The sequence below is a fragment of the Salmo salar genome, chromosome ssa06, assembly GCF_905237065.1.
Source record: "Salmo salar chromosome ssa06, Ssal_v3.1, whole genome shotgun sequence".
Lineage (NCBI taxonomy): Eukaryota > Metazoa > Chordata > Actinopteri > Salmoniformes > Salmonidae > Salmo > Salmo salar.
In genome coordinates, this window is record NC_059447.1 from 82,247,433 (window position 1) to 82,268,891 (window position 21,459).

The 21,459-nt window shown below is 44.7% G+C and overlaps 1 protein-coding gene across 3 annotated transcripts in view; it reads left to right on the plus strand.

The window, feature by feature from the left end:
* The first annotated feature begins 3,123 nt into the window (after positions 1–3,123).
* The window catches only part of LOC106608207 (sodium/potassium/calcium exchanger 4), a 49,496-nt gene continuing 31,160 nt past the window's right edge, over positions 3,124–21,459 (plus strand). For 2 of the 3 annotated variants that reach the window (XM_045721080.1, XM_014206018.2), the window contains exons 1-2: positions 3,462–4,184; positions 7,958–8,074. In XM_045721080.1, the coding sequence (XP_045577036.1) occupies positions 4,028–4,184; positions 7,958–8,074 (274 nt within the window). In that variant the 5' untranslated portion in view covers positions 3,462–4,027. The other variant, XM_014206017.2, reaches the window with a different exon arrangement.

Consider the following 21,459-nt stretch of genomic DNA (forward strand, 5'->3'; position numbering starts at 1 on the left):
GTCAGACTTCCTCCTGCAGCTCCCACTGTCACCCAGGCCCAGGCCTCCTCTCCTCCCTCATCCTCTCCTCTTCCCACCTCTCCTGTCCTTTAGAGATGGACACGTATGCTCGCTCAGCTTTCTGCGTGTTACTGGTGAATCTGCCACTCTCATGTATAGTATTGGATATCCCAGCTCAGCCTAGCAACTGATTGGATATCCCAGCTCAGCCTAGCAACTGATTGGATATCCCAGCTCAGCCTAGCAACTGATTGGATATCCCAGCTCAGCCTAGCAACTGATTGGATATCCCAGCTCAGCCTAGCAACTGATTGGATATCCCAGCTCAGCCTAGCAACTGATTGGATATCCCAGCTCAGCCTAGTAACTGATTGGATATCCCAGCTCAGCCTAGTAACTGATTGGATATCCCAGCTCAGCCTAGCAACTGATTGGATATCCCAGCTCAGCCTAGCAACTGATTGGATATCCCAGCTCAGCCTAGCAACCGATTGGATATCCCAGCTCAGCCTAACAACCGATTGGATATCCCAGCTCAGCCTAGCAACCGATTGGATATCCCAGCTCAGCCTAGCAACCGATTGGATATCCCAGCTCAGCCTAGCAACCGATTGGATATCCCAGCTCAGCCTAGCAACCGATTGGATATTCCAGCTCAGCCTAGCAACCGATTGGATATTCCAGCTCAGCCTAGCAACCGATTGGATATCCCAGCTCAGCCTAGCAACCGATTGGATATCCCAGCTCAGCCTAGCAACCGATTGGATATCCCAGCTCAGCCTAGCAACCGATTGGATATCCCAGCTCAGCCTAGCAACCGATTGGATATCCCAGCTCAGCCTAGCAACCGATTGGATATCCCAGCTCAGCCTAGTAACTGATTGGATATCCCAGCTCAGCCTAGCAACTGATTGGATATCCCAGCTCAGCCTAACAACTGATTGGATATCCCAGCTCAGCCTAGCAACTGATTGGATATCCCAGCTCAGCCTAGCAACTGATTGGATATCCCAGCTCAGCCTAGCAACTGATTGGATATCCCAGCTCAGCCTAGCAACTGATTGGATATCCCAGCTCAGCCTAGCAACTGATTGGATATCCCAGCTCAGCCTAACAACTGATTGGATATCCCAGCTCAGCCTAGCAACTGATTGGATATCCCAGCTCAGCCTAGCAACTGATTGGATATCCCAGCTCAGCCTAGCAACTGATTGGATATTCCAGCTCAGCCTAGCAACTGATTGGATATCCCAGCTCAGCCTAGTAACTGCACATCTGAACCCATTCAAATGCCCCCCCCCCCCCCAGCAACAGGCAACCACACTAGACTGATTGTTTACTCTGACAGCCTGCTCGTCCCTATTAAAAACCTTTCCTCCAATGAGATTAGTGCTTTTTTGCTTTTGCATCGTAAGTTGTTTGGCCACAGCAGTCCACGTACACACGCACACTGCTCTCCCTCTCTTTCTCTCTGTGTTTCTCTACTGCAGGTCTGTGGCACTGCGATGGCTCCCACAGAAGGAGCAGGAGGGAGCAGGCAGGCAATGTGTGTATAGCTTTGAAATGACCAGGGAGAGGCCAGGGAGTGTAGAACAGTGGATAAAACCCTGTAAGCAGGCCCTGGCACGGCTCCCCGATTGCCTGCCTTCCGTGTGGGCTGCGGCCTGGGGGACTAATCCTTTGGCATGGGCGCGGGGTGTGTCACACATGTTGTGTGTGTGTGTGTGTGTGTGGGTGTGTGGGTGTGTGGGGCTGGGGACCCAAGCTGCAGCCTACAGGATGAAGACAAGACCTGGGGCCAGATTAAAAAGCCCTCCCTAATGACAAAGATGCCTTCTATCCACAAGACCAGCCGACACACAGACACAGGCCCCTCAGAAAGCATCAATGGTACTGCAGTACATCCTTAACTGCACAGTGAGTGAGTTATGGAGGTCGTTTTTAACAAACTGGTGACCTGTCCTGACATAATGCAGGTCCACTGGAGGTTATGAGGCAAGATTCCTGACCTCTATATCCTCCTTGGTGTTTTGCTGTTTTTTGCTAAGTGGGCGGACCTGGCGGAAGATGACTGGCTGATTTTCTGACAGGCTGGTTTTCTGACAGGCTGATTTCTAACAGACTGCTTTCGCACAGGCTGATTTCTGACAGGCAGGTTTCTGACAGGCAGGTTTCTGACAGGCAAGCTATTAAAAGTTCAACAATGGGAATGGAGTTAATTATTGCAGGAGAAGTCTATAAATATAACTGGCTAATAGACTGGTTAATAGGGGTGGCCTCTGCACACGACTGCTGCAGTGGAGATCTGGAGATGTGGCCCCACGGAGCGAAACAAGCGGCAGAGGTGAGGGCCCATGCAGCAGTCACAGTGACACCACTGTATACCCGGTGACACACACATAGGTGCAAGGAAGTAGAGCCACAGACACACACACACGCATATACAGAACCTTTACATTGACTTTCTTCAAATAATTAAATGTCACACATATTGACACCTCCATATATTTACATGCGAAGTATGGCACTAGGGCCACCTCTCGCACAAGGTGACAGCATAAGGTGATAACACGTCCACTGAAAGATACCCGATAATGACTTGTCCTTACCTCAACCATCGCAAAGGCACATAGCTAACCATACTTTATATTCGTCATACTTCACTGGTATAGGACTATATACACAACACTGTATGAAATAGTCTACTTGACACTATTATTAAGCCTATTGAAATGTCAGTGTTAACGTTTTCCTCCAGGCACTCAATTGTGCATTCTGATTTGCATGCATTCTTGCTCAGCAGGATAGGGCCATGTATAAGCCCCAAAGTCTAGACCAAATTTGGGGATTGTGAGAATATACTTCAAGGTGAGGACACAAACAGGTATATTGGTACCTCGGAGCTATGGGATCTTTCACCTCAATTTCATACAGGTATATCAAACTGTGAATATCCCAGTGACCAGGGTCAGTCCGTTATTAAAGGGTGTATGCTCAGGAAGGATGCAGACAGATATTAGATTGCGTTTCTCCAATACTGCAGCACTCTAAGGGTCTGGGTACCTCTTCGGTAGCATGATATGGCTTGCCTCACCTCATCCGCACTGATCCAAACCTATTTTGCCTCAGCGGCAACCTGCGAATAATGTGTGGTCAAAGAAGAGGCGTTATAGTTCAGAGTGATCGATACCCGGCTGTCATGATGGTCCAGTTGTTTTCAGTTCAGTTGTAACCGAGCTCTCTACGAGAGAATGATCTATTGTTGCAAACTATCACGTGTCTGCGCATGACACCCTCGGAAAAGTTGCAGTTGGCGGAATCCTGCGAAGTGTATCATATCCACCAAAGACTGTACATGAAGACTACACCTGGAACGACGGAGTTAATGACCGTTTCATCTTCTGCGAGTCTATTCTTCTGCACTAGGAAGTCAAGGGGAGGTGCCATACCGAGGTGACATGACTTTGCTACCCGAATGTAACAATTAGGCGAACCTTGATGAAATCACATTGGTTTCAATTAATATGCGGCGGCAGAACGCAGCCGGGTGCGTGTAGCCTAGTTCTGCGACCACATCCAGTTGAATCATTTCACTGAAGAGGATGATTTAAATTGATATTCACTAGTAGATTTTGTGCTACTTTGAAGGCAACCAGTGATATAATTCGTTTCAAATGCAATGGAAGTTTATTTGCTAAAATTTAAAGGGCAGAATCTGGGATTTGCGAGGGAACGCTGAATTGATTGGAGACCATCGGAATTGCCCGCCCTGTGTCATTCATTACCTGTTGTGCGGGCACGGAATTTTCACGCGCTGTTCTAGCAATCCAACAGCTGAACAGCCTTGTCTCGGCGGCACATGCAAACTGTCCGCTCCACCACTTCCCATCTGCGCTCCGGGCATTTGAAATGAGGACCGCGTCCCGAGCCTATTCTGTGTGAAGCTGCGAAAACGGGCAATTCCTCCCGTTTCTCCCGTCTGCAGTGAGGCAAGGACGAAAAGTCACGGTTTGGCCGAGCTACAGCCATGGACCAGGACGAGAACAAGAGCGTCTCGAAAAAGACCATAATTGCAAAGATTTTCAAAGTTCGCAAGAGGAGAGAGATGCTTTTCGTACAAGTGTGTTTTCTCTGCAGTGTCCTCTTCATGGCGTGGAGCATGTCAGCACTTCTGACAAAGACAGGTGAGTGTGAGCCGTGGAAACTGCTGATAAACGCGGGACAGGGAGGACGAAGCTGAACAGCTGAGAATTCTGCAGTGTAATGGTGCACCCTATAACCAGCTAGCCATTAACTATATAGTCTACAGAGAATTGTATTTCGCCACGGTCATAAAAATACATTTTCAAGGACATGCAAGCGGAGCATTCAGTCCAAATCATTTATGGTGCGCCCCCCCAGCATTTCCATATATATTTATCTGCATCAAACCGATGGAGAGATAAGATGGAACCACCGATAGTGCAGGGTTATTAATCTTAATTATTCAGTGCAAAATGCGTAACGATTGCTTTATACCAGTGTCGAGAGAAACTGCATTTAGTTTCATTGTCGACGCAGTGGCTGTAGCCTAGCGTATGTTTGTCTCGGCATTCTGCACGCTGTCATTACAGAATTCGCATGTACCTGTTAATTGAGGGAACCACACTGATATATTTTTCTTCCTCGTTTTCGAGTATGCGTCGGTCTGTCCATATGCCGCAGTGTGCGCAGGGGCAACGACACGTTTCTAAGAGAAGCGGCCGCGGTGGCTAACACACATTGACAAGCATGTAGCAGCCTACATCACCTCGGATGAATCATGGAACCCCACAAATATTTGAAAGTTGCTTATGTGTTGGTCGACATTTTGGTTTGAGCGTTGACATCCTATGGCAAAATGTGCCTGTGCCAGGCGCATCATCAGTCACCCAGCGGCTGAGAGAAAGGGAGCGAGTGAGCGTAGGCTTGTGGTAATGCTGGCATCATCGCGTCTCGCCCGGGGCTTCACACACCATTGCACACTGGATCACCTTAATCACTCTCCAGCATCTTGCTCCCTGGTTCCGCAAAGAGTCGGAGAGATACGATTACGCAGAGGCCGTAGAAGATTACACTCTCGGTTGGGACATTGCTTAAACATGAGGAGTTCTCCCTGTGTGTCTCTGTCTCTCTCTCGATGGCTAATACATCATTCACAGCTGTTCAGAGGTGTGCTCTGTGTAAACTTGTAGGTTTCAGATGGCTTACCATGCATGATTTGTGTGTGTGTGTGTGTGAACATTTACAGGCTCACAGAATCAGATTCCCCCACGCATTAGGATGATGTAGGTATATCTGAGCTGTCAAGGTGAAACCTCTGTAGATGTGCATTTGAACAAGGCACCTGACCCTGATTTGCTCCAGGGGCCCTGTACTACTACTGACCCTGTGAAACAACACATTTCACTGCATCTATCCAGTGTGTGACAATAAAAAATGACTAAAATAAAAGGTGTGTGTTTTATCACACAGACAAGTAGCCCTGTAAGTTGGCTTTTGAACAGACCATAATATGTATGACTAATAAGTGCTCTGTCACTCAGACTGTCTTCATCTTGCTCTGACACGAATGGAGATTTCACCCGAGTTCAATTACCGATGGCTGTCAAACTCAGCCTGAAGTGTTTAGGCAGCCATGTTTAGGATGGACACAATAAGCTTGGCGACCACACACCACGTAATCCTCCAATTTCAAAATGAATCTATTCACCTGACATATTTTCACTCGGAGTAATATTAACATAGACAGGGACTATAGAAGGCCTTCCTCTCTGCCTGCAGTAGGCATGTAGGTAAGGGATGAGCACAATCTGATTTGTTCTCAAAATGCTTTTAACCCTCCACCTCTCCTACCCAGTAGTAGAACATGTCCATCTGATGTCAATCACTCTGACCCTTGAACTCAGAAACGAATAAATCAGCACACTATGTGGTGTAGGCTTATGTCAGCGCTCACGGATATATTGGAATTTTTATTAATTACATTACAAACAACAAGAGGCTTAAAAGATTATTCTGGAATGATATCACGCGGACGAGCTCATCTCCAAAAGGCTCTCTGGGGACCAAAGTAAAGGCTTTGGTCGGTAATGGCTTGCCTTTATTTAGCATTTAATCAAGGTTGCTGACGTGTGTCGTGATGGTTGGCCATAAGAGGTTATTTGATAAGGGGGCAGGCTGTGTGAACGCCAACCATGTTGGGACATGTCACATGCTTGATCCTCACCTTTAGTGAGGTGAGGCAGGTGTTTGATCAGAGAGAAATATAACCCCTCACTTCCCCTGTACTCATCCCTCACTTCCCCTGTACTCATCCCTCACTTCCCCTGTACTCATCCCTCACTTCCCCTGTACTCATCCCTCACTTCCCCTGTACTCATCCCTCACTTCCCCTGTACTCATCCCTCACTTCGCCTGTACTCATCCCTCACCCCCCCTGTACTCATCCCTCACCCCCCCGTACTCACCTCCCCTGTACTCATCCCTCACCTCCCCTGTACTCATCCCTCACTTGCCCTGTACTCATCCCTCACCTCCCCTGTACTCATCCCTCATCTCCCCCCAAACTCATCTGAATGCTCTCCATATTGCTCTCATTCTTGAACCACCATCAGAATAATAACCAGGCATTCATCATGGCATACTATGTCTCTGTCCCCTCTCTGACTCGGATGGGAGTACTCCAGGGTTGGTTATGTCTGGGACTAATGTAGTGCCAAGCTGAATGGACCAGATGGATGGGAATTGAGTGATGGAGTACTTAAGGGTTATGCTTCTCTGTTCTGTCAAGGAGGGAGTCTCCATCATCTCTCACCTCCAGTCTGATTGGAGGAGGTGTATGTCTCCATGATGGACAAGGTAGAGTATGGCTGACTGTGGTTACAGAGCTAGGGCCAGGCCCCGGCCCCGATCTGACAGGTGTGTGTGTGTGATGTTGATGGGATGGCGATGGAGAGGTGGCTGGGACATCAGGGCAGGGAGGCGGAGGGGAGCGGCTCGTGGCAGAGATTGATAGGCATCCTTGGTCCGTCTCCCTTGCCAGCTGATTGGACCAAGTTGCAGGATGATATCGCCCTCTATTTCTCTCGCTCGCAGCACAGTGCAGTCAAAGGTAGCTAGATGCTCCTCTACTTGGCTAACGTCTTTGTATTCTGCCTCAAGGCAGCAAATTAGTTTGGGTTTTTTAAGCCCCTTTCTCTGTAATCTAGCTTGTTTTGCCTTGCAATTTCCATGGTTTCATCCTGAGGCTTTTATCTCCTATGGAATTCAGACGTTGTAACGCATCTTAATTGTCTTACCTCAAAGCTTAAGTCAGGTTGGTCTGTTCTTTCAAAGACTTGACCAAAAGTCATTACCCAAAGGGAAAGGTTACTTAGTCATTTGGTTAGGACTGTAATCATTTTGTGTTGGTGGTTGAAATCAGTGAGCCTATAATCTAACTGGGGTCAAACACTGAAAGCCTGCAAATCTGGGTTATTTGCTCATTAAAATGTCATTCAAAAGCTCCTGAAAACCTTTGAGAAATGACTGAACAAAATCCACAAGAGTCGGAAGTTGGCCGTGTGTATGGGTGATTTGCATCCAGTAATCAGGAATTAAACAGTTCTCATTTTGTATTCATCCCATTTAAAACCCTTGACACATTCAAACCTGAATGGAAGGGGGAAATGAAGTAAATCCATTCCATCCAACAATGTGATTAATTATCAAGTGTGGTAGAAATGCATATACATTTTGTTTCAAATCTATCAGTTAAGCATCTTAATGATATACATTTAAGATGGTTGACATGATTTGTGAATGCTTCAGTGAATTTTGAGCACCTTTTTCACAGATACACTGGTTATGTTCGGTTCAGCGTTTACTCAGCTTCTTTGTAACATGGTTTTTGATGAGCAAGGATATCCTCCTTTTTTTAATAAATGTTTTCTTTCAGGCCATGGAATGATCCTTGAGAATGGACACGAGAAGCACGAACATTGGGGAAGGAGGCTCATGGGACATGAACTCGACAACGACAATGAGACAGAGTCGAAGAACTGCACAGAGCCAGGTATGCTCCATCACTGGAGAAAACTACTGTCATTGTTCTTAATGAGTTGGTCTTCTATTGGGCGACTTTGGCCTTAGTTTTGTATTTATTATTTGAAAATCAATCAAATGTATTCATAAAGCCCTTTTTACATCAGCCGATGTCACAAAATGCTGTACAGAAACCCAGCCTAAAACCCCAAACAGCAAGCAATGCAAATGTAGAAGCACAGTGGCTAGGAAAAACTCCCTAGAAAGGCCAGAACCTAGGTAGAAACCTAGAGAAGAACCATGCTCTGAGGGGTGGCCAGTCCTCTGGCTGTGCCGGGTGGAGATTATAACAGAACATGGCCAAGATGTTCAAATGTTCATAGATGACCAGCAGGGTCAAATAATAATAGTCACAGTAGTTGTCGAGGGTCCAACAGGTCAGCACCTCAGGTGTAAATGTCAGTTGGCTTTTCATAGCTGATCATTCAGAGGTAGAGACAGCAGGTGCGGTAGAGAGTGAGTCCAAAACAACAAGTCCGGGACAGGTAGCACGTCCAGTGAACAGGTCAGGGTTCCATAGCCGTAGGCGGAACAGTTGAAACTGGAGCAGCAGCACGACCAGGTGGACTGGGGACAGCAAGGAGTCATCATGCCAGGTAGTCCTGAGGCATGGTCCTAGGGCTCAGGTCCTCCGAGAGAAAGAAAGAGAGAAAGGAGAGAATTAGAGGGAGCATACTTAAAGTCACACAGGACACTGGGTAAGACAGGAGAAATACTCCAGATGTAACAGACTGACCCTAGCCCCCTGACACACAAACTATTGCAGCATAAATACTGGAGGCTGAGACAGGAGGCGGTCGGGAGACACTGTGGCCCTGTCCGACGATACCCCCGGACAGGGCAGGCTATAACCCCACCCACTTTGCCAAAGAACAGCCCCCACACCACTAGAGGGATATCTTCAACCATCAACTTACTACCCTGAGACAAGGCCGAGTATAGCCCACGAAGATCTCCCCCACGGCACGAACCCGAGGGGGAGACCTGGACAGGAAGATCACGTCAGTGACTCAACCCACTCAAGTGACGTACCCCTCCTAGGGACGGCATGGAAGAGCACCAGTAAGCCAGTGACTCAGCCCCCGTAATGGGGTTAGAGGCAGAGAATCCCAGTGGAGAGAGGGGAAACGGCCAGGCAGAGACAGCAAGGGCGGTTCGTCGCTCCAGTACTTTTCCGTTCACCTTCACACTCCTGGGCCAGACTACACTCAATCATAGGACCTACTGAAGAGATGAGTCTTCAATAAAGACTTAAAGGTCGAGACCGATTCTGCGTCTCTCACATTGGTAGGCAGACCATTCCATAAAAATGGAGCTCTATAGGAGAAAGCCCTGCCTCCAGCTGTTTGCTTAGAAATTCTAGGGACAATTAGGAGGCCTGCGTCTTGTGACCGTAGCGTATGTGTAGGTATGTACAGCAGGACCAAATCGGAGAGATAGGTAGGAGCAAGCCCATGTAATGCTTTGTAGGTTAGCAGTAAAACCTTAATCAGCCCTTGCCTTAACAGGAAGCCAGTGTAGAGAGGCTAGCACTGGAGTAATATGATCACATTTTTTGGTTCTAGTTAAGATTCTAGCAGCCGTGTTTAGCACTAACTGAAGTTTATTTAGTGCTTTATCCGGGTAGCCGGAAAGTAGAGCATTGCAGTAGTCTAATCTAAAGTGACAAAAGCATGGATACATTTTTCTGCATAATTTTTGGACAGAAAGTTTCTTAATTTTGCAATGTTACGAAGATGGAAAAATGCTGTCTTTAAAATATTCTTGAAATGTTCGTTAAAAGAGAGATCAGGGTCCAGAGTAACGCCACGGTCCTTCAGTTTTATTTGAGATAAACTGATCAGTGTTTTATATTTTCACACTAATCACTGAAATGTATTTTATATCAGCAGTACTTTACATACCCAGCCTAAATCCCCAAAGAGTAACTGATCAGTGTTCTATTTAAAACACTGATCAGGGTTACAGGGTTTCTTGGTCAGTGTTCTATTTAAAACACTGATCAGGGTTACAGGGTTTCTTGGTCAGTGTTCTATTTAAAACACTGATCAGGGTTACAGGGTTTCTTGGTCAGTGTTCTATTTAAAACACTGATCAGGGTTACAGGGTTTCTTGGTCAGTGTTCTATTTAAAACACTGATCAGGGTTACAGGGTTTCTTGGTCAGTGTTCTATTTAAAACACTGATCAGGGTTACAGGGTTTCTTGGTCAATGCAGAGGTTTTCTTCTAGTCCATTGACCTGCATTCTGCAGTGTTTAGTTTTGCTCCAAGGCCATTTAAATCATTTGCATTGCAGTGCACACTAAAATACCAATTCTATGTTCAGGTGTTGATTACGTTAGAGCAGCCTTGGTCCTCCTAGGTATAGCGACCCAATCTGGAATGAGATATTTTTGTGTAGTACACAGAAGAAACCACTGACATTGCTGAAAGGGCATTCCACATTTGGCTTGATAAATTGTGACGAATGCTCGGGTGTGCATGAATTCTCATTGATTTAACAGTACACTGGTAATGACAACTATGTATATAATTTAAATGGATAGCGTTTATGTATGAGCAGACTCGAGCTTCCGTTCCACTGTGAGATATTGTTGTGATTCCGATCATTAAAACTTCTAAGCATGTTATATGACTTTATAGGAAGTTGTCCCTTAAACACTCGGAGGGTGACACAAGGTAACAGACACTTTGGAAGGTAATGGCTGGCTATATATAGCTCCTTTGTGACATGTTTGACCCAATGGAGATTGACAGTTTCTTATTACTGTCCACAAAGAGCACAACCGTTTGAGGGCCTCACTGGAAGTGTTGAGGGTTGAAGCATCCTGTTATTATAAGAGGAAGTTTGGTTGGTGTTGAAGTGTTCAAGCAAAGCCTCCATCAACCGAATGAGTTAACACTTTTACTCTACACATGTATTTTTTTTATATTACTCTCAAAGTATATTGGATTTATATTGTCAAGTGCATAGAATTAAAAAAAAAGTGTTAACTTTATTTAAACGCTGTAGGGTCTTTTTGAGACGAGTGCCAGTTGACAAGATTATGAGCTGGAAATCGTACTACTTCTAATCCCGAGGGGGATTACTTTTATTCTCGTCCAAGGCCTTCTTGCCCACTGCAGACAGACAGCCCCATTCATTCCTCCTCTCCTCTTTTGTTCTACATTCTCCTGGCTGACCATATGTCTTTCTAATATAAAAACATGCTCATTTGACAGTCTGGTTGTGTTTCCAGAAATGGGCTCTCAAAGTGTGACCGGGACGACCACGTAGCATCCTGGCAAACCCCCCCCTGGGACAGAGCAGGGAGAGTTGCGTTGGGATGGCATCAGGGTAAACTGGATGGTTGAGAATGATTATCCAAGGCCTTTTCCTTTTTTTAAAGCTGTGTGTAATTCGGTCAATGTTATTGTCTTCCACTTGCTTCGGTCTTCTCTCTCTTCATCATCATCATCATCTCTCTGCTTAGTGGGAGAAAGTCCTTTCCTGGGTTCACCAGAGGTGCTAATGTTGATCAGAGGTGGAGGACGCTTGATGAAGACCATTATCGTAAATTAGGGTTATTGGGTGTTTAGCAGTTTTACGTTCTTAGAAATAGACGTTATTAAAAAAGCTAAGAATTATGTTGCTGGTACACTAGACTATGAAACACAGGCATCGAATTAAAACAATGTATGATGATATTTGACTTCATTCACAGTATCATATGTACTGGAATGCTTCTGTATTCTTTTATTTTCTTCAGTCATTGCCCCCTTATCTAATTAAAATGTGTGTTTAGAGGACTCAATTCCCCTTTGACTGGCTCAATGATGAATGGGAACTGTAGTTCTGCTCTGACTGTAGTTCTGCTGTAGTTATAACTAGTTCAGCTGAAACTGTAGCTCTGCCTAATTTGACAGCATATAATAATTCTGAGTGAAAGCAGTTCTGTTTTATTAGCCCCTACAGGGGGAAGTGAACCAAATTGGCGAGTGAACAACTTGCTTTTGACTTGTACTTTTGTTACAGGCACTTACTCGATTGCAAGGTTAAATTATAGGAGGAATACATTGACTTATTCCAGTAGCATAATTAATATGCTTATGGTGTATTAGAACAGAACGCTAAAAAGCTAAGTGGAACTGAACCATAAAGCAAAGGTTTTAGTATAGTCTTGTTTGTAGTATGTAATAATCCCTGGGGGGATTTTGATTACAGTGGTTTTAGATACTCCATCACACTAATCTGCAAGAGAGAGGTGTGTGTGTGTGTACATGTTGCGTGATTTGGCAGGGGTGATGTGGGAAGGTGAGTCGCACTGCCCACAAAACTGAAACATCATGGCACTGGCAGCCTTGAAACTGCAGTGTGTGTGTGTGTCTGTGAGGGAGAGAGGGCTGGAGAAAGTGCGGTACATTAGAGGCTGTAGTGTTAGGAAAATTGATTTAAGGGGCGAGGGTTGGGCAGATGTGGAGCGAGCGGGTGACCCGTTAAAAACGGTAGCCCGCCCTGCTCACCAGCCCGCCCTGCTCTCCAGCCCACCATCCCTGCTTGCCGTCCTTCGGTGGCAAGTCAAGCAGGTTAGTCAACTCTGGGGAAACACCACAAGGAAGCATTTTAAAAGGGGAATTACACAAGCAGGGGATTATGCTGCTGCAGCTACCGCATAATGGAACATGACCTTCCTTCCGCTTTCTCGCTCGCTCGCATGCCAACAGGAAGAGCTATACAGGGCCCTGTTCATTTGGCACCAAACGGATGAAAGCGGACTGAAATGGGTCCAACAGGAAACGGGCATTTCCGTTTTCCATTGCAAAATGTTTTTAAAACATTGCAGGCACTAAATGAACAGAACCCAGTAGAATGGGTGAGTGACTGTCCTGTACTGCCCAGAACCCAGTAGAATGGGCGAGTGACTGTCCTGTACTGCCCAGAACCCAGTAGAATGGGCGAGTGACTGCCCTGTACTGCCCAGAACCCAGTAGAATGGGCGAGTGACTGTCCTGTACTGCCCAGAACCCAGTAGAATGGGCGAGTGACTGCCCTGTACTGCCCAGAACCCAGTAGAATGGGCGAGTGACTGCCCTGTACTGCCCAGAACCCAGTAGAATGGGCGAGTGACTGCCCTGTACTGCCCAGAACCCAGTAGAATGGGCGAGTGACTGCCCTGTACTGCCCAGAACCCAGTAGAATGGGCGAGTGACTGCCCTGTACTGCATGCAGCACCTTCTCTCGTTCATGTCTATATGTTCATATCTATCTTGTCCAACACGCCCACATCAGACTCCCATTTATTCATGTATTTGTATTCAAGTCCCTTTCTCTCTCACCATTGAGAGGTTTGACTCAACACTTTTGTATATTATTCATGTGTGTAGTTTTTACATCAATTAGCTGTTTAGAGTAATGTAGCAATTTTATAATAATTCAGCCATGCATTAATTTGGCCACTAAGTACATTCTGAATAGGCCCCACCGCTATAAGCGTTTGTTGCATGGCCATGGCGTGATCCTTTAGGGGGAGTTTTACCTACTGCCCCATTACACAGCTGAATGCATACATTCCACAGCGGTTACCCCCTTTAGGTTATTGAATCAGCAATCTACTGGTCCAACAAGTCTGCTCCCCCTCCCATCTCTACAACTAGCCTGCCCCGTCCACTCTGCTGCCCCGTCCACTCTGCTGCCCCGTCCACTCTGCTGCCCCGTCCACTCTGCTGCCCCGTCCACTCTGCTGCCCCGTCCACTCTGCTGCCCCGCCCACTCTGCTGCCCCGCCCACTCTGCTGCCCTGTGCACTACACTGACATATGATGTCTGAAGGGACTCGTGTGTCATCAATCTACTGGAGCAGAAGGGGTGTGTGTGTGTGTGTGTGTGTGTGTGTGTCAATGACATTTCTGTGTGTCTCTGTATGTGCGCATCAAGGGTGTGTGTGTGCGCGTGGCTGTTGTTTAGTGGGTTTACCCAGTCATGTGACGGGGAGGCACAGCTTGGACTGGTACGTCAACTGCCACATGCCAACAGTGGGATTTGCAGTGTTGACATGGTTTCTAGGTGCCACGGCAACATGCTCAGATGTTCAGCCTGACCCTGACCAGCTCCCCAGAGTCAACATGCTCAGATGTTCAGCCTGACCCTGACCAGCTCCCCAGAGTCAACATGCTCAGATGTTCAGCCTGACCCTGACCAGCTCCCCAGAGTCAACATGCTCAGATGTTCAGCCTGACCCTGACCAGCTCCCCAAAGTCAACTATATGATGTGGGCCTCTATTGATGATGTCACATCATTCTTGTGTACCTATGTCATTCGTTATGCCTGCCAATGATGTCTGGTCACGCAAATGAGTCATTTTCTACAAATAATGAATTGCGATCTGTTACTTCCAACTTTCATCATTTACATTTTCCAGTTGAATATTGTGTTTTGCAGTACGTATTTCAGAAAATAATCAGCACCCTCTTGACCAATCAGAATGTAATATTCTGTCATGCTGTGGTATGAATTTCAATAATGGCATTTCTTGTGGGGAACCTTATTGATCTGGTTTAGTCCTTGGCAGAATGGTATCAGAACTGGCTAGTGTGATGAGTGGTCGGTCTGTCCTGATATGGGTCCGGGACAACAGATAGACGGACCCCTATACTGAGCCCTTTTATGTAAGGCCTCGGCATTCATCTATCAGTCAGATTACAGACTAGTTGCATTAAATTACAGCATAGTTAATGTGTTCTGTTTGATATGGCTGATAAGTGAATGGACATTTTGAAAGGTGCAGCTAGGGCTTTAGCTGTGACCGTATTACCGCCACACCGGTGGTCATGAAGACAGTCAAATTCCACCTGACCGTTTAGTCACGGTAATTAGGCTTCTCCAAGCTCTGATGCTGCTGATGGTCATTAGTAACCTACCACACTTGCTAACTGCCTGGTACTCAGCCCTCTGTTGTCCCTCTAATCACTCTGACATCAATGCAAATGTAATGGAAAATCTAATCACACTTCATGAGCTCATGTTGCGCAACATTTCTGTAGGCTATGAAATTGTGGGAGAACAGAGTGATGGCCTCTATTTAAAAAATGAGGATCCCATCAGCTTTCTATAGGCTTACTATTTATTTCTCAACTTTCCTAATATTTAGCACATTGCTTCTCTTTACAACAGGAGTATAGCCTACCTGGCTGGCTTGAAAATAAACCACGGGGAAAAGCGTCCTCCATTCGCTCTTTAATAAGTACATAGATGACATGTATTTTTTCCCGCTGTCCCTGTTTCATTACAGGTGCATGATAATGGTCCATTCTAAATCAAAACAAATTTCACACATATTATGTAATAAACTCAGCAAAAAAAGAAATATCCCTTTTTCAGGACCCTGTCTTTCAAAGATTATTTGTAAAAATCCAAATAACTTCACAGATCTTCATTGTAAAGAAGTTAAACACTGTTTCCCATGCTTGATCAATGAACCATAAACAATTAATGAACATGCACCTGTGGAACGTTCTTTAAGACACTAACATCTTACAGACGGTAGGCAATTAATGTCACAGATATGAAAACGTAGGACACTAAAGAGGCCTCTCTACTGACTCTGAAAAACACCAAAAGAAAGATGCTCAGGGTACCTGCTCATCTACGTGAACGTGCTTTAGGCATGCTGCAAGGAGGCATGAGGACTGCAGATGTGGCCAGGGCAACAAATTGCAATGTCCATACTGTGAGATGCCGAAGACAGCGCTACAGGGAGACAGGATGGACAGCTGATTGTCCTCGCAGTGGCAGACCACGTGTAACAACACCTGCACAGGATCGGTACATCTGAACATCACACCTGCGGGACAGGTACAGGATGGTAACAACAACTGCCCGAGTTACACCAGGAACGCACAATCCCTCCATCAGTTCTCAGACTGTCCGCAATAGGCTGAGAGAGGCTGGACTGAGGGCTTGTAGGCCTGTTGTAAGGCAGGTCCTCACCAGACATCACCGGCAACAACGTCGCATGTGGGCACAAACCCACCGTCGCTGGACCAGACAGGACTGGCAAAAAGTGCTCTTCACTGACGAGTTGCAGTTTTGTCTCACCAGGGGTGATGGTCGGATTCGCGTTTATCATTGAAGGAATGAACGTTACACCGAGGCCTGTACTCTGGAGCGGGATCGATTTGGAGGTGGAGGGTCCGTCATGGTCTGAGGCGGTGTGTTACAGCATCATCGGACTGAGCTTGTTGTCATTGCAGGCAATCTCAACGCTGTGTGTTACAGGGAAGACTTCCTTCTCCCTCATGTGGTACCCTTCCTGCAGGCTCATCCTGACATGACCCTCCAGCATGACAATGCCATACTGCTCGTTCTGCGCGTGATTTCCTGCAAGACAGGAATGTCATTGTTCTGCCATTGCCAGCGAAGAGCCCGGAGCTCAATCCCATTGAGCACGTCTGGGACCTGTTGGATTGGAGGGTGAGGGCTAGGGCCATTCCCACCAGAAATGTCCAGGAACTTGCAGGTGCCTTGGTGGAAGAGTGGGGTAACATTTCACAGCAAGAACTGGTAAACCTGATGCATTCCATGAGGAGGAGATGCACTGCAGTAGTTAATGCAGCTGGTGGCCACACCAGATACTGACTGTTACTTTTGATTTTGATCTCCCCCCCCCCCCTTTGTTCAGGGACACATTATTCCATTTGTTAGTCACATGTCTGTGGAACTTGTTCAGTTTGTTTCAGTTGTTGAATCTTATGTTCATACAAATATTTACACGTTAAGTTTGCTGAAAATAAACACAGTTGACTGAGGATGTTTCTTTTTTTGCTGAATTTATATGTAAAGACAAGATTCACACACCTGCTGTGTTCTGGTTGAATTGGACCAATTTTACAAGTTTTCTCTCTAAAAAATGTAGCTCATTTAATCTGATTGTCATAAGGTTCCATGACTTTGTCCACACAGGGCATCTGAACACACAAAATACATTTTGATGATTTTCATTACATTTTGGGTGTTTTATTTACCTTTTGTACACCTGTGATGTTACCAGTCATTGACCGGTCATTAGAAATGAATGGATGACACTACAATTAGTGTATAAAACTGAGCTCAGTCACATGCCCATTCATCAGATGGATACACTTCCTCTCCCAGACCCCCACATGCATGTGTGTTTGAGCGCATACACACAGACACACAAACACACACACCCCACTCCCCTTCTTGGCTTCCATGACAACCCCCTTTCCCCAATAGGACCACACCTGTTGGCATTCTCACAAACAATCGCAACATTGTTTCCATAATATATAGAACTTTTCTAGCAGCTCTGGTATATAAAGCTTTTTTGAGGCCTTGCTCACAATTCATACTGTGGCAGCACAATGACCAAACGATATACTGTATGTGAGGCTCTTGATCATATCTTTGATCATGACACTGGTGAGGAGGAGAGAGTCCTTGTTTAACTTTGACACAAAGTAGTCTGTGATAAATAGCACAATATGTTTCATCTGAGTATTTGTTATAGTCAAATTAATCCATACATTATATATTTCTTTTTTTTTTTTTTTTACTCAAATACGAGTTGTGAGGCCTACAGGCCATAAATGGCAAATAGAAGTTCAAACTAGTAATGTTCACAAGAACCTAAGTTGATAAAAAGATCTAACACAACATTAGGTGATAATATATGTATTATTATGGATTTATAATCAGCTATAATGGGGCGGTCATTTTGGACCGGGAACACAATCACCATGAAACGAACAGAACAGGATGGTGGGTGACACTATTAGCCAATCACTTGTGAATTATATATTTTCACTGACTTTCTTAATCTTAGTTGCACACCTCATGTAGTAGCCTGGCCTATATGTTTTGATAAGGTTTGTATCACAACTAAAGTGGCCAAATAACTTCTTAAAATGAAGCACATTCATCTACTTTTACAAAGAGTGTAGAGCCTAACTGGCATACATAAGCAGCGCCTGAGTTTCAAGTTTGGGGAAGATCATTTTCACCATTAAAATGCACCTTTTTATAGTAAAAGCATTACATGCATAATTGCATTTAAGGTCACTTTTGATAGTGGTGTTTTCCCGGTAATGGAATATTTGCTTATAGCCTACTGCCATGTGCTCATTGCTGTGCTTATGTGAATAAATAGCCTATTAATTAATGTGGGATCTATCACATCCCACAACTGTCCCAGACTGTGTTTGAAATATTTATTTCTCACACAGACTAGAATAGGTCAACTTTTGTGCTATGGGGGATCTTCAATATGCACCGCGGAATTGGATAAGGATGTACGCAGTTGTGTCCCGGATGTATTGGTCTTCGCTTGTAGCCTGTGAGAAACACCCAATCACGTGATGGAGAGCCGTGTGAGGTTCTTCGGAGCGCAGTACTCTGGGAGAAGGGCACAACGCAGCACTCCGGGCCAAGGGCACAATGGCCACTGGTCGCAAAAGGCATGTTTTTTTTAGGGTGCATTATGGCCACACAAAGGGGATGCCGCCGGGAAATTCAAGGCATTGCTTGTCAATTTGTGAATGAAGTACTTAAAAAATAAAATAAAAGCATAATTAGTCGCATCATGCAGCCTTACAATGTATTAAAAATCAAAACATATAGCCCAACGTTTGTAGAACAACTAAAGTTACATTAACTCAAAATTAGGCATCTAGGAGTACCTATTTCTATGTTAACTGCTCAACACAGAATAGCTGCATGTGTGCTCTCCCTCGTCCTTTAGAGAGAATATCCTTTCTATTTCATTCAGCTTAGTTCAATTGTATTCTTCATACTATAAAATAATGCCACGGAATTCTAAACATATCTTGTCTGCTAAATGAACTAGTGTAGCCCACAGCCATATGGCATATTCAGATCTGGACCTAACATTAAGACAACTCAGAGTATCCTATTCTGTTCTTCTGAAAAATACTACATTTTCTTCATATCATGCTGCTTTAGACCTGTGTAAAATAAATAATGTATTTATTGTGAAGGTGTAGGCTATATTACATGGATTTATTGTGAAGGTGTAGGCTATATTACATGGATTTATTGTGAAGGTGTCGGCTATATTACATGGATTTATTGTGAAGCTGTAGGCTATATTACATGGATTTATTGTGAAGCTGTAGGCTATATTACATGGATTTATTGTGAAGCTGTAGGCTATATTACATGGATTTATTGTGAAGCTGTAGGCTATATTACATGGATTTATTGTGAAGCTGTAGGCTATATTACATGGATTTATTGTGAAGCTGTAGGCTATATTACATGGATTTATTGTGAAGCTGTAGGCTATATTACATGGATTTATTGTGAAGCTGTAGGCTATATTACATGGATTTATTGTGAAGCTGTAGGCTATATTACATGGATTTATTGTGAAGCTGTAGGCTATATTACATGGATTTATTGTGAAGCTGTAGGCTATATTACATGGATTTATTGTGAAGCTGTAGGCTATATTACATGGATTTATTGTGAAGGTGTAGGCTATATTACATGGATTTATTGTGAAGGTGTAGGCTATATTACATGGATTTATTGTGAAGGTGTAGGCTATATTACATGGATTTATTGTGAAGGTGTAGGCTATATTACATGGATTTATTGTGAAGGTGTAGGCTATATTACATGGATTTATTGTGAAGGTGTAGGCTATATTACATGGATTTATTGTGAAGGTGTAGGCTATATTACATGGATTTATTGTGAAGCTGTAGGCTATATTACATGGATTTATTGTGAAGCTGTAGGCTATATTACATGGATTTATTGTGAAGCTGTAGGCTATATTACATGGATTTATTGTGAAGCTGTAGGCTATATTACATGGATTTATTGTGAAGGTGTAGGCTATATTACATGGATTTATTGTGAAGGTGTAGGCTATATTACATGGATTTATTAGACATTTTAAAATGTAGATGTTCCAAAGGTCTGCATCAGTGGCTTGTAGGCTGTGTGGAAGCCAGGAGATACTAAAAGAGTTTGTTAATTAACGGTCAATTACCGTGAGACCGACAGTCATTTGCATGACAATCACCAGCTGATGCAATTTTGTGACCGCCACAGCCCTATGTGCACCTGGATAAAAACATGAAATGCATGCATTAAACTTGGCAGAGATGGCAGACCATATCCATGTACTACACACACACACACACACACACACACACACACACACACACACACACACACACACACACACAGCCTATTCAGTCATGTTGATGTACCAATACATATGAAGAGCTGTCTGTGTGTGAGAGAGACGTGGCGAGGAGAGCACTAGAGCTAATGTCCAGACAGTTGTGGCCTAAAGGATCTGGTATGCGGCGTGAGATGATTGGATAAGAATCTCATTGACCTACCAGTCTGTCAGTGGTTCGCACTAGCAGGGCAAAGGCTTTTGCTGGTAAACCCTCCAACGAGCTCTGTGGACTTAGATTACTCCTGGGGTTGTGGTGTGTGGGTGTGGAGGAGACGGATAAACAAAAGTGTTGCCAGCATTTTCTTGCATAAGCAGCCGCCACTCGTCAGGTGTCCAAACAGAAAATCCAGTGATTTATTAATAGACGTTTCTCTCTGCCTTCCCAGTTAGACTTCCCAATGAAACAATCCCAAACAAATTCAACAACAATGTGACAAAGGAGGTTATTCCGCTGTTGTCCTTTCACGAGGTCCATTGAGCACACTGTGTTTCCGTGGTAGAAAACGTAGCTTGTTAATGCCACACATTAGTGCCGGTTTACACTAACTGCCGTTGTGGAAAACACTATCAATAGAATGCACATTTTGTAGACTGACTTCAATACTAATTGGGCATTTAAAAAGGTCATAATCGGTGGAAATAAAATCCTTTTTAACATTGTATTTTGGCTGAGTCAGATGGCACAGCTCCAGTCGTAAAGCTGCTCTGACACCATTCACTGCTACTATCGTTGGCACAGAAACTAATATGATAGAAGTTAACATTATTTACAGTGGGGGGGGAAAAGTATTTGATCCCCTGCTGATTTTGTACGTTTGCCCACTTACAAAGAAATGATCAGTCTATAATTTTAATGGTAGGTTTATTTGAACAGTGAGAGAATAACAACAAAAAAATCCTGAAAAACGCATGTCAAAAATGTTATAAAATTATTTGCATTTTAATGAGGGAAATAAGTATTTGACCCCTCTGCAAAACATGACTTAGTACTTGGTGGCAAAATTATTGTTGGCAATCACAGAGGTCAGACGTTTCTTGTAGTTGGCCACCAGGTTTGCACACATCTCAGGAGGGATTTTGTCCCACTCCTCTTTGCAGATCTTCTCCAAGTCATTAAGGTTTCGAGGCTGACGTTTGGCAACT